This window comes from Pterocles gutturalis, unplaced genomic scaffold (genome assembly GCF_000699245.1).
Source record: "Pterocles gutturalis isolate BGI_N339 unplaced genomic scaffold, ASM69924v1 scaffold6640, whole genome shotgun sequence".
Taxonomy (NCBI): Eukaryota; Metazoa; Chordata; class Aves; order Pterocliformes; family Pteroclidae; genus Pterocles; species Pterocles gutturalis.
This window is the reverse complement of record NW_010140643.1, coordinates 117,343-129,319: the sequence shown is the minus strand read 5'-3', so window position 1 is coordinate 129,319 and position 11,977 is coordinate 117,343. Positions and strand designations below refer to the sequence as shown.

Here is an 11,977-nt window from a genome sequence, read left to right as displayed (position 1 = left end):
CAGGCATCTCCAGGAACGTCCTAACACCTTTTTTTTTCTTTCTTTCTTTCTTTCTTTCTTTCTTTCTTTCTTTCTTTCTTTCTTTCTTCCTCACAGTGATTGCATTTCAAAACATAAATACTGATATTTTAAATTAATAATTTGAAATTGTGTTACTTCTTTGTTCTTTAACGCTTATAATTTGAGGCTTGCACTGAGTTTATTTGATACAGTGTCATTCATAGTACTTGCAATGTATTTATAAATAAACCTTTACCTTATGACCTTTAGACTCAAGGCTGAGTTAGATTTGTTCTAGTTAATATAAAGAACAACATTCAGATAAACGTGTTTCAATGCTAATAAACAATTTTACTAGCTTTTCAAGGGCAAAATACTGACCAGAAGTGCAATGGTGTGTTTTGTTTTTCCCTTGTTAAGCAAGATGCTTACCACTATTGCGAATTCTTTCTTCTAAAAGGACGGTATGTCCTGTAGGAAGTTTCCTACTGAAGATCTCAGCTGAACGGAGGAACATGGCTTCTACTGCTGAGCCCTTCAGCAAAGCAATCTGATCTTCATGACCAAGGGTTTGGAAGCCTGGGGAGATGTTAGAAATAAGTAAGGCAGCAAAAGAAAAGCCCCCGCTACTATCTGTCCTGAATTTCTTGCGTGTGAGGTGCTACACATCTGTGTAACCTTGATGTTGATGTTAGCAGGGGTGACAAGTGCTGTGGAAATTGAAACCCAGATTCCAGAAAATAACTGAAGTTTATGAGAATTAGACTTTTGTTTCAGCATTCGTGGTACTCTAAGAGGAACATGATAAGCAAAATCTAGTGGCGTAGCACAACCAATAGTAGAGATTTTGTGTAGCCTGAAGGTGCTGCCTAACATCTTCTGCCATGTTTCTGCCAGAGCTCTCTGTATGACTCTCCCTCTGCCATGCTGCTTTCAGCCTTTTCCATGCTCTGATGGCAAAAATCAGTATATGAAGCATCTAATTTAAGTATTTCACCTTGCTTTTGGACTAAGATACCCATTTACATACAGGCTTCCTGCTGTCCTCTAAATATGTTTTGTTTTGTTTTGTTTTGGGTTGTTGTTGTGTGGTTTTTTTTTGTTTGTTTTTTGTTTTTTTTTGAGTGGAAAGAGTCTAAAACCCACTGAAGAAATCAGAATAAATTTGGTAACTTGTGTGAATACAGAACTGCTCATCTGAAGAAGAACGTGAGGATGAAGATCATAGGAAACTCTCCTCACACTTGCCAATGCAGGTACCCACCTTATACCCACCCCCTGATTCTGTGAGGAAGCATAGAAAAAGATAAAGTAGAGAATGAAAAAGAAAAAGGTGATAAATCCTGCCAGAGGTACTCTAAATCAACACCAAAAATAGCAGATAGTTCAGTTGCAAAGCTCCTCACTTCTTGATATCCTGCAAGCCAGTAGCCCATTTAGCATGAAAAATATAGTTACAACAGCAGTGCTAGGCTTCAAAGCAAGCCTGTAACACACAGAGGAAGGTCAATATGATGGGAATGGCAGAAAAATACTGCTTACATAGAGCTAAGCATTACACTGCACCTTCCTCAATTACGAGGAACCTGTACGATTCCCAGTGCTCACTCGAGGTAACATCAACTTGGGAGTTAAAAAAAATACTAATGATAAACTCAGGTTTTCAGTGCTTGTCCATAACACACTGTGCAAGGACCATAAATATTTGTGCCACCAAGCAGCCAGAGTTCTTAGTTAGGACTCACAGTTAGTGGATGCCATGACCTAGAGGCTTTGCTAGAAAGGCAGCAAAGAGACTGAAGCAGAGTCTGTCAAGTCTTAGTGGTAATTTAAAGGCAGAATATTTGGCATTGCAGTGAAAATAAAATCTCTCTAGAGACACGACCCCTTTTCTGAGTTTTGTTTGTCAATAGGTAAGGAGTGCCACACCTCAGAGTGGCAGAGTTTTAATTGTTCAACATGTTATTACTCCAAGCACAAAGCTCTTTATCCTTAGACGGTGTACAAAGAATGCATATGTATCAGAGGAGGAGGCATTTTTATATAGCGTTCAAAATACACACAACAATTGCCAAATGGCAACTGAAAGACATGTAAGCTTTGCAATAACAAAGTTCGCCCCAACACACTGGATATACCTGGTAGTTTTTTAGTGAATTCCACAAGAACCTGCACATGACTGGTAGCCATTTCTGTCAAAATCAGAAAATTTCCTTCAGCACTGAATTCTTCATGTAACTGTTAAAAATCCAAATGAAATCTGTTAATACTCATTGTCACTTCACATTTAAAAGCATAAAATACAAGAATTCTTAGACTGTATCAGGCAATAAGTCCATCTAACCCTGTAATTTGTCCCCAATGGTGTCAAAACCAGGCATTTTTGAAGGCAACATAAGGAAAGAAGTAGACAGTGTCCTTCCTTCTGGCATTTCTGTCTCACTTTCAATGTCATGTCTAGCAACCAGTGATTTAGGCACTTCCTGAGCTACAAGTTTTATGAGCACCATAACATGTAACCAAAATACTCGCTGTGCATGAATTTGTCTATTTCCTTTTTGAAAGTATTTTTGATTTTAACCTCAACCTACCATGGAAATAAGTTCCACAAGTTAGTTACGGGTTATTCAACCCTCCCCCTGCATGTGTCTTCCTTTTATTTTTAAAAGTTGATGACTTAGGGAATAATTTTCTACAGTTGCTTTGGTTTGGGGTTTTTTTTAAGATTGAATGTGACAGATTTGTAAAAAAAAAAAAAAAATTCTCCTAAACCTTTTTTCCTCCTCTTCTTGCAGTTCCTCAACCATTTTCCATCCTACTGTGAATACTGGGAGCTTTTAAAAGGAAAATGGAATTTCTAGAAGGTGGAGAGGAAAAAGAAAGAAGAGGGCATGAAACAAAAGTCCCAACCTGGAAAATGTTGGGAACCTGGGTTCAAAATAATGAACTATTTTCAAGCTTCCAGGCTGGTGTCTTTATAGAAAGGAAGCTTAACTGCAAGTCTAACTCAAATCACTGCTTGTAATGACAATGCAAAAAACAAAGCTCCAGTCAGCTAAGGTTAGATTTGAGCATAAAAGTGTATTTCCAGAGTTGAAAGCTTTTTCTTAGCATTTAAGTTTGATAAACAAAGATTCTACCCCCCCCCTTGCAGTATGTTTTAACTGTAAGCTTTTACCCATAGTTTGCTTTACTACTTACTACACCTACTTATGCTGAGTACAAATATTTTCTGCCGTGTATCCTCAGCTTCATTATCCGCATCTCACAAATTAATTCATCAAGGTACTTACTAGCTTTTTTGACACCTCCTGTGGTATTTGTTGCTTACTGTATGAATCCATGATGTAATCAAGAAGGTTCTGCTGTTCTGGGGTAAATTCTACTTTCTCCTATACTGGCAAAAAAAAAAAGCCCATCATGAAATGCAGTCATAGAAATGATCTAGCATCTCTTGCTTTAGGCAAAAAATTCTATTTCTCACACTTGGGGACCAAGAAGACAAGAGTTTTGCTTGTCACTGAGTTTTCTATAGAAAGAAGTGTGCAGAAGAGAAGTGTATAACGCTTTAAACTGTATGAGTTTGTGTGGTTTATTATGAGAAATAAGGACATGTTTAGCAAATAACTTGGTATGCTCAAACTTTACTTTCACACCTCACTGTATGTGATATACACCTGACATATGTATCACAGAAAAAAAAAAAACAAAACACTTTATAGATTTTATGGATGTTTTACAGAGATTTGACTAAAAATACCTTAACTACTTCTATACTCAAGGTATTTCCTTGTCTTGGTAGGAAATGGAGTTTTAATTAACACAGACAGCTCCAGAGAGTTAGCAAGTACTCTGTATTCATGGTACTACCCACATTTATCTCAAACACCACCAGTACCATATGAACTATTACAAGAATTTTCTTACCCTAGATATTTTGGTTGTAGATGTCACTTGTTTCATGTCATGGCCTTCATTATCTTCATTGACTGTCTGATCTGGGGGCTGTTTCACGTTTTTCCGTAGCCTTTTTGACTTGCATTGTATTTCTGTTAACAGACCTAGAACACATAATACAACAGATAGCAATTGGATTTATATGTGCCTCAGGCACTGAACAGGTACATAAACATGCCATTTACAAACCCACTTACCTCAGCAGATTGTTTCCTGAACATGTCATTATCTTTGGATGTGAGTGTAATGAGACATACTAAGTACACGCTAATGAGTAGTCTAGCCCAGCAGGAGCCCATCTGCAGAGCAAAACAGTTGGTGCTGGTGACGCAGCATCCACACAGTATGCATGTCAAGAGTCTCGTTTTGGACCAGCTCTAATCTGGTCATGCAGACAGAAAACAAGTGATGGGAGTGTGCTGGAGCATGTCTTTGGTTTAGTTTCATCCCAGAGAAAATCCCATAATGTTTTCCAAACCCCAAAACAAAGCACAATAGATGGGGTCAATTGGAAGACTCTCATCAAAAGTGTGCTCCTCCTGCAATCCAAAACAGGAACCGAGGTGCAGCTGTTCTTACACAAAAGGCACTGGATGTTTTCAATAATCTTCCAGCAATAGTATGGCTGTAGTGCAGAATCTTCGCCCAGAAAGCCCTCTCAGAGGAGAGGATTTCAGGGCTTAAGCCATTACAGTGCCACTATACAGATAGACCAAGAGCTGAAAATGTAGGCTTAAAAGTAACTCCAACTGGCAAATGTACCCATAAAATGTGTTCATTTTAAATGTTACCCGGTTGTTCTTGCTATTTTGCCGTTCATTGAATTAGAGGACTGAATAAAGCCCTGGTTTTACTGTAGAGTTTCAGTTGCCCTAGTGAAAGGAATTCTGCATTTGTGGGGGTTTTTTGGTTCTAGGCTACATTTCAGTACCTTGAACCAGGCAGTATCCTTGTGTAGACGTCATAAAAACTAGCAGTTTGCTTGTGCTAACAAAAGAAAGGGACAATAGGTGCCCTGCACAAACTGACAAAGACAGCCAGAAAGCACAAATGAAAAAGTAAACAGCTAAGTATTTGTCTAAAAATAAACCTATTAGCACAGGACTTTCTTTTGGTTTGGGTTTGGCTTTTTTTTGGTTTTTTTTTTTTGTTTTTTTGTTTTGTTTTTTTTTTTTGAGCTTCTTTCAAGTATTCTTCCCATTCTTCACCTTTGAAAATGCAGAGCAGGAAAAGAGGCTCATTCAGTGAGTATATGATAGTAGAGGAAGATACCATGAAAACAGAAAATTTCGTTGTGAATGTTTTTAATTTCCTGTTTAAGCACTATATAAAATAACCTACCTGAACTGCTGAGAAAAGAGGAAATTTACATGATTAAAATAAGACCTGCAAATAATACCTTGAAAGGAGGGAATAGGAGTGATGGAGATAATAATTGGTATCGAGCCATGTAATTTGTGCTGCCGCACAGCATCACAGAATTCTTTTTCTAAATTATTCAGTGCATCCTTTGGCAGTGTTAATGGGCTTGTACTGTTTTCCACCAGGTTAGGATCTAGTCTACTACCTTCCTAGGGAAAATTGGGTTTCTATTTGCCTTAAGCAGCAAGACAGGTTTTTCTCATGCTTCCTGCTACTGAGTAGTAGCTTGACATCTTATTCTGGCTCTGTTTAAGTTAGTTGGAAAACTCATGTGAGAGACAGGACTTTACTTTTTACCTCAGCAACAGCTAGGTTTCCATGGGTATTAAATGGGTATTACCTCCCAGGAAGAGTGACAGAACCTGAGTCTTCCCTAGGTACACATTTCACCTAGGAACCTTGCAGTTTATATCAAAATGACAGCAAATGACTGAAAATGATAGTTAGCAATTTTGATCTGTCTGTAGTTTATGTATAAAGGGCAGGAGTAGGATTGTTTAAATGTTTATAAGGCTTTACCTCTTTGTTCAGAGGAAAAAAGAATCCACAGAGCTTGCAATTTCAGTCCTACAAAATGAGTAAGTGAAACAAAGTTCAAGGTAACCTTTTATTCCCTAGTCATTTTTTTTCAAATAAATGTTCTGTACCACTAGAAGCTTCATGTTTTACTGTCCTGGACTGCCTTGAACTAAAAGCAATTATACAGCACACTCCTACTTAAAAGCCATTAAATAGTACCTTGCCAAACATCCTCATTGCAGTGCATTAGAGCACGGTTATGGTTAAGTCATGAGCAACACAAGATACCCAGTTTTTCCATTGCAGAGAGGGAGTCAGATGGCAGTGGCACTCGCTGGCTTTTATTTCACTTATGCCAGTTTGTGAAAACGATAGGCCAGTTTAAAAGTTTCATGTGGGCCCAGTCAGTATTATTTACACTGACCTCCTTTTTTTCAGTCATGAGTTGGTTTTTTGTGGTACTGAGTCACTCTGGCTATTTTGAACCCTCAAAATTTTGGAACTATGTATCTGGGATCAGCACCACAGGGGAGTTATTTTCCTCTGACACTTAGGGACACATCGAGTGCTGTCATCACAGTGGTGGTGTCTGCTTGTATATTTATGCGTTGCATGAGAATATGTCATATCTCAGGATCTTTGTAGCCTGCTCAATTTGCAGAATGAAAGATTAATTACATTATGCTGGCAATGCATTCCAAATATTGATGGAGCTTATTGTTTCTCACAAAACCAACAGTTAATATAGCATCTTCTGATCAGATTGAGGGATAGAAGTATATTAAAAATTCCAAGCAGATTAATTTCCTGTATGAACCGAAATTGGTTTCACACACACGTGTATACTAAAATGATTGGAGCCATCAAGGAAAATAAATTGTAGCCCTGTTCATGGAAAGCAGAAAAGCAGATGTTTACAGACTGTTTTCAGATGCAAGCTTACAAAAATAATGGATTGGCCAACATTTTACTCAAAATGGAGTTTTAAGCACGTTTGAAGTTCCACTCCAGTCTAAGCTATTCAATGTGATGCTCAATGAAGTTTGTAAGCTGTCAGTCTGAATGACATATTTGTTTTCATATGAGACATTATTGAAGTCCATCAGCTTCATTTCTGGAGATGGTTCTGCCTCTGTGCCTGTATGCAAGGCAGAAAAATCTGTAACACCACAAGAAAATGTAATGAGACTATAAAAAAGGGCTAGCCCTTAGCAGGCTTTGCCTGATTGCTGGGTGAGGTCTGGGAACGTATACTTGGCAAGTCCGCAGAAACTTCCTGCTAGCAGCAGCCCTCTTTTCTTGAAAATGGCACTGTTTGAATGCCAAAATTTGGACTTGGCTAGCAAGAACTTGACAGAGAGAGCCCCAGAAAGAGTAGTAAAGGGAAGCTCCAGAGCTTTCCTGCACTGGCTTCCACAACACTGCAAACTCCTTGCTCCTGGGGAGTCTCCTGTAGACTTCCTTCCCCCGACTGCTTTTCCTTCCCACTCAAGCAGACTAATGGCTGTCATCTAGTGCAGGACAGCCTTTCCTTCAGCATTTGCTCAGCCCTTGTGTCCCTAAAGACCGACTAAATCCTGTTGCTTATAAGTGCATTTGTCTTTTTCAACAGGATTTGATGCACAGGTACAGCATCGTTAATCTTTTATAGCTTTATTATTAAAACCAGCCCAATTAAACAAATAAAGCATTTTATGTGTTCTTTGCACACTCTTCTTGTGTGATGCAAATACCTGTATACATACATTCAGCCAACATGCCCATTTGCTTGCATTTCCTTAGACGGCACTCCTGGCATTTCCTCCTCATGTACATGTCCATCTCGCAGTTGCCTCCATTTTTACACTTGTAGACTGCATTTTTTGTGATGCTCCTTCTGAAGAACCCTGCACAAAACAGCAGTGACATAGATCAAACACTCAAAGAAGCAAAGTTGAAGAGCACCTCCATCTCCCATGGTTTTTCTGAATGATACCCATGAGTTTCTTTCAGTACCTGGATGACTGTATTCTTGCTATTTGAATTGAGAATAGTGCCAAAGTCATATAATTTAATAAATAAACATCATAAATCACATACCTAAATGTTAGACATTAGCCCAAAGTAGGGTCCTGGAAGTGTGAATGTTGGGAAAATTCAGACCCAAATCTGAAACGTGCCAAGAGCAGGTTGAGCACCAGCAGTAGAGCTGTAGGTTGATAATATCCAAATAGCCAGTGAAAAAAATATGCATCTGTTTCTTGAGGTACAAGATGCACAGAAAGAGAGTTGAGTAACTCATCACTGCAGAAGTTCCACATACTGATCTGCTTGCTCACTCCCAAGTTTAATGAGGAAGGTGCATCATATCTGCCTGTTGCACGTGTCCTCCTCCCCTGTTTACAAGACATTCCAGTCTCATTCACTAAATATTGTCCAACTGATGAGTTAAGCAGTCCCCTCATTTCACCTGCACTGGCAGTTCTACTGGTATCATCAGTGGGTTAACTCCAAAATTGCACAGTGGTTACTGCAAACAACAAGTGATTCAAGAAGTCAGGAGGACCTTTCCTCAGCCTGTCCATATCTCAATATTTGTCTGCTGCCTATCACACCTCTGAGACTGGCGCCATGGACATGTGGAATGCTCAAGATATGAAATGTAATTGAATAAAAGAGTCCTCAGCAAACAACAGTCTTTACTACCAATCATGACTTCAATGTTTCCTGAATTTTTAGTGTGACTCACTGTGCCGTCACAACCTTTTTACATCCTTCTTCATATGGCAGAGATTATTTAGTATCAGCTACAGAGGGAATTGATGCTCTCCAGCATAGGAGGGAAGCTCAGTTCTCCGCATCTGAGGGCACGTTTCTGAAATAGACTCCTGGGAGCTTCTGCTGGCACATCGCTGATTTACAGTACTCTTCAAACTAGAGCTCTGCGCCAATAAGACCCAATCTCCCATACTCAAATTGTAGGGCAAATTCAGACATGAATCTGAACTGTTGGGCATTGCAGGAATTGTCTGTGCATTTTCAGAATGCATTGAGCTAAGATACTGTCCCACCAAATCTAGGCGAGAAAACACAATGATTTTGCCATTGTCAAAGGACAATTTCCTAACTTTGTCTGATGTTTTTATAGTTGCGTAATCTCTTCCAAGCACCCGTGTGTAGCTACCAGTAAAATAATTCCACTATCTGGTCACAAAAAAAATCTGTCATTTCTCTAAATCTGCTGTATTTCCTGCATGAGATCTCTTCTATGCTGTCTGTTTTATTGGCTTCTTTTCAGATAAATACGGTTGACTGGCATCAGTCTCTTTTGAAATGCAGATTGCTTAGAACCTCCATCAGCCCCAGGCATTATTTTTATTCATCGTTCTTGTGGTGTTTAATACATTACCATTTACTGGTCGGGGAAGGAAGAAAAAAGCCTGGATTTAAGGTGTAGGTTCTCAGCGTCAATTAAAGCCAACTGCATCTGCTTTACATCATTTAGTTGAATTTTATTTCTTAAATTTAAATCCTGTAATTCATTACACATTAATTAGTAGTAAATGTTGAAAAATTCAGTGCAAATATTTATGACATTTTAAGTAGGATTGATTACTTTATCACTCACCCTGTCCACAAGGTGTGTGTCTGTTTTTTCATGGAGGAGGAAAGAAAAAGCTTTAGTAAATGAGTTTTTTTAAAAGTAGGAATATGAAAGACAAATGCAAAACTAGAGATGCAAAAAGATAGAAGCCAATTGGACTCAAGCAGCCAAATATTTGCTCTTGAAAACAAAGATTTTAAAAAAGTGAAATGATGTGAAATGAAAAGTGAATTTTTTTGGGTAAAGTTGTTTTAACCCTTCTCTCACTTCAGTGTTATCATGAAGTGACTCTTGAATTATAGTCTTCTTGAACAGAATGCATAATTAATTTTGAAATTACCTTTTTTGTATGGGTCAATTTTCTATATATATTCTTTACTAATAATTCAAAGTGAACTTAAACTGCCTGAAATATTTTATGTGTGACTTTCTATACTAGGAGGAGTTCTACAAAAACTCAGAGACAAATTAGAAATAGCATCTGTGAGAATAATGAAGGGGCAGCCCCAAAAGCAGAAGGTTTTTCTGGCACAGTCGAAATTTTATCTGATCTTACCAAATTACAAAAAGCTCATGTTGGCTGGAAATGTTGAGTTTGCTTTGTTCTCTTAGCTAATCATGACTATGATTAATTATGGCTAGAGCTGCTCCAGTGTTACTGATGCTGATTTTTCTTACGGAAATTATGAAAGTTGAAGGAGGACAGCTGTTAAAAATGTAGATGAAAGCTTTGTAAGTATCTCATTTTGCTATCCTGATGGCCAACTGCTTTGGGTTTTTAAATTTAAAAGTTTTTGAAGTTCACAATTGCTAACAAAGCACCTGCTCCACTCAGACCGTCAAGACATGCGACAGTGTTCCTTTCTCCCCTACCCACATGGTGGGTGTTTCTTAGTGTGAGGAGAAGATTAAAGTGGGACCCTTCTTTGCAGGAAGTATGCTCAGTCTGATGTGAGAGACATCAAGCATTATCAGGAGTGTTTTGAAGATCATGGAGCAGATCCTACCGGAAACTATGCTGAGGCACATGGAAAATAAGGAGGTGGTTGGTGACAGCCAACACGGCTTTACTAAGGGCAAACCATGCCTGACAAATTTGGTGGCCTTCCACAACAGGGTTACAACATTGGTGGATAAAGGAAGAGCTGACATCATCTACCTGGACTTGTGCAAAGCATTTGACACTGTCCTGCCTGACATCCTTGTCTCTAAATTAGAGAGGCATGGATTTGACGGATAGACCACTTGGTGTATAATAAATTGACTGGATGGTCTCACTCAGAGAGTTGTGGTTGATGGTTTGATGTCCAAGTGGAAACCAGTGATTAGTAGCAATCCTCAGGGGTCGGCATTGGGACTGGTGGTGTTTAATATCTTTGTTGGCAACACGGACAGTGGGATCAAGTGCATCCTCAGCAAGTTTGCCGAGGTCAGCAAGCTGTGTGGTGCATTTGACACCCTGGAGATGCCATCCAGAGGGACCATGACAGGCTTGAGGGGTGGGCCCATGCTAACCTCATGAAGTTCAACAAGGCCAAGTGCAAGGTCCTGCACATGGGTCAGGGCAATCCCAAGCACAAATACAGGCTGGGAGGAGAAGGGATTGAGAGCAGTCCTGAAGAGAAGGACTTGGGGGTGCTGGTGGATGAGAAGCTCAACATGACCTGGCAAGGCGCACTTGCAACCCAGAAAGCCAACCATGTCCTGGGCTGCATGAAAAGAAGCGTGATAAGCAGGTCAAGGGAGGTGACTCTGCCCCTCTACTCTGCTCTCGTGAGACCCCACATGAAGTACTGCGTCCAGCTCTGGAGTCCTCAGCACAAGAAGTACACGGACATGTTAGAGCGGGTCCAGAGGAGGACCACAAAGATGATCAGAAGGCTGGAGCATGTATTCTGTTTAATCTGCTTTTGCATAATATATAAAATATTGATAAAATAGTACATACTTATTTGTTAATGGATGGTAATATATTAAAACATATATATATAGAAGAGCATACTCCTGCCCATATCTTTAGATTAACATTCTCATGAAAAACAATAAATAAAATCTTAATATTTTTCCTTCTACCCAAGAAAGAAGAACAAAAAGAATGAAGGGTGTTGCTGAATGCATTACCCAACAAAGAAATGAAAAAAATAAATTAACATATTAATCATGGAGGACTGAATCCAATAAAAATATGCGCAAAGCCTCCCCCTTTGAATAAGAATATCTACAGCGTCAGTGGAGCAGGGGTGCTGCAAGGTGAGCACCAGTCGTGCAGAAAGGGACCTGCTTATTATTTTGGACACACATTGATTATGAATTATCAGTCTTGTTGCCAAAAAGAAGGGCTAATCTCATGCTTGTAGGTAAGACACGTGAAGTAGTTCTTCTACTGAACTGGTAAGTGCACAACTGAAGTACCAAGCCCAATTTTGGTCGCCATGCTTTGAGGGTAATGTATACCCATGTGAAAAATTCCACAGATACACCAGAATGATCAGAGGT

At 39.2% G+C, this 11,977-nt stretch overlaps 1 protein-coding gene across 1 annotated transcript in view; it reads right to left on the bottom strand.

The window, feature by feature from the left end:
- Positions 1–432: 432 nt before the first annotated feature.
- Positions 433–11,977, bottom strand: part of NR1H4 (nuclear receptor subfamily 1, group H, member 4) — a gene marked incomplete at its 3' end in the record, with an annotated part of 29,871 nt that continues 18,326 nt past the window's right edge. Inside the window, exons 4-8 of the mRNA XM_010083746.1 lie at positions 7,644–7,784; positions 3,928–4,061; positions 3,294–3,392; positions 2,139–2,238; positions 433–579 (exon numbers count right to left, since the gene is read on the bottom strand). Coding sequence (XP_010082048.1) covers positions 433–579; positions 2,139–2,238; positions 3,294–3,392; positions 3,928–4,061; positions 7,644–7,784 — 621 coding nt within the window. The remainder of the gene's footprint in view (positions 580–2,138; positions 2,239–3,293; positions 3,393–3,927; positions 4,062–7,643; positions 7,785–11,977) is intronic.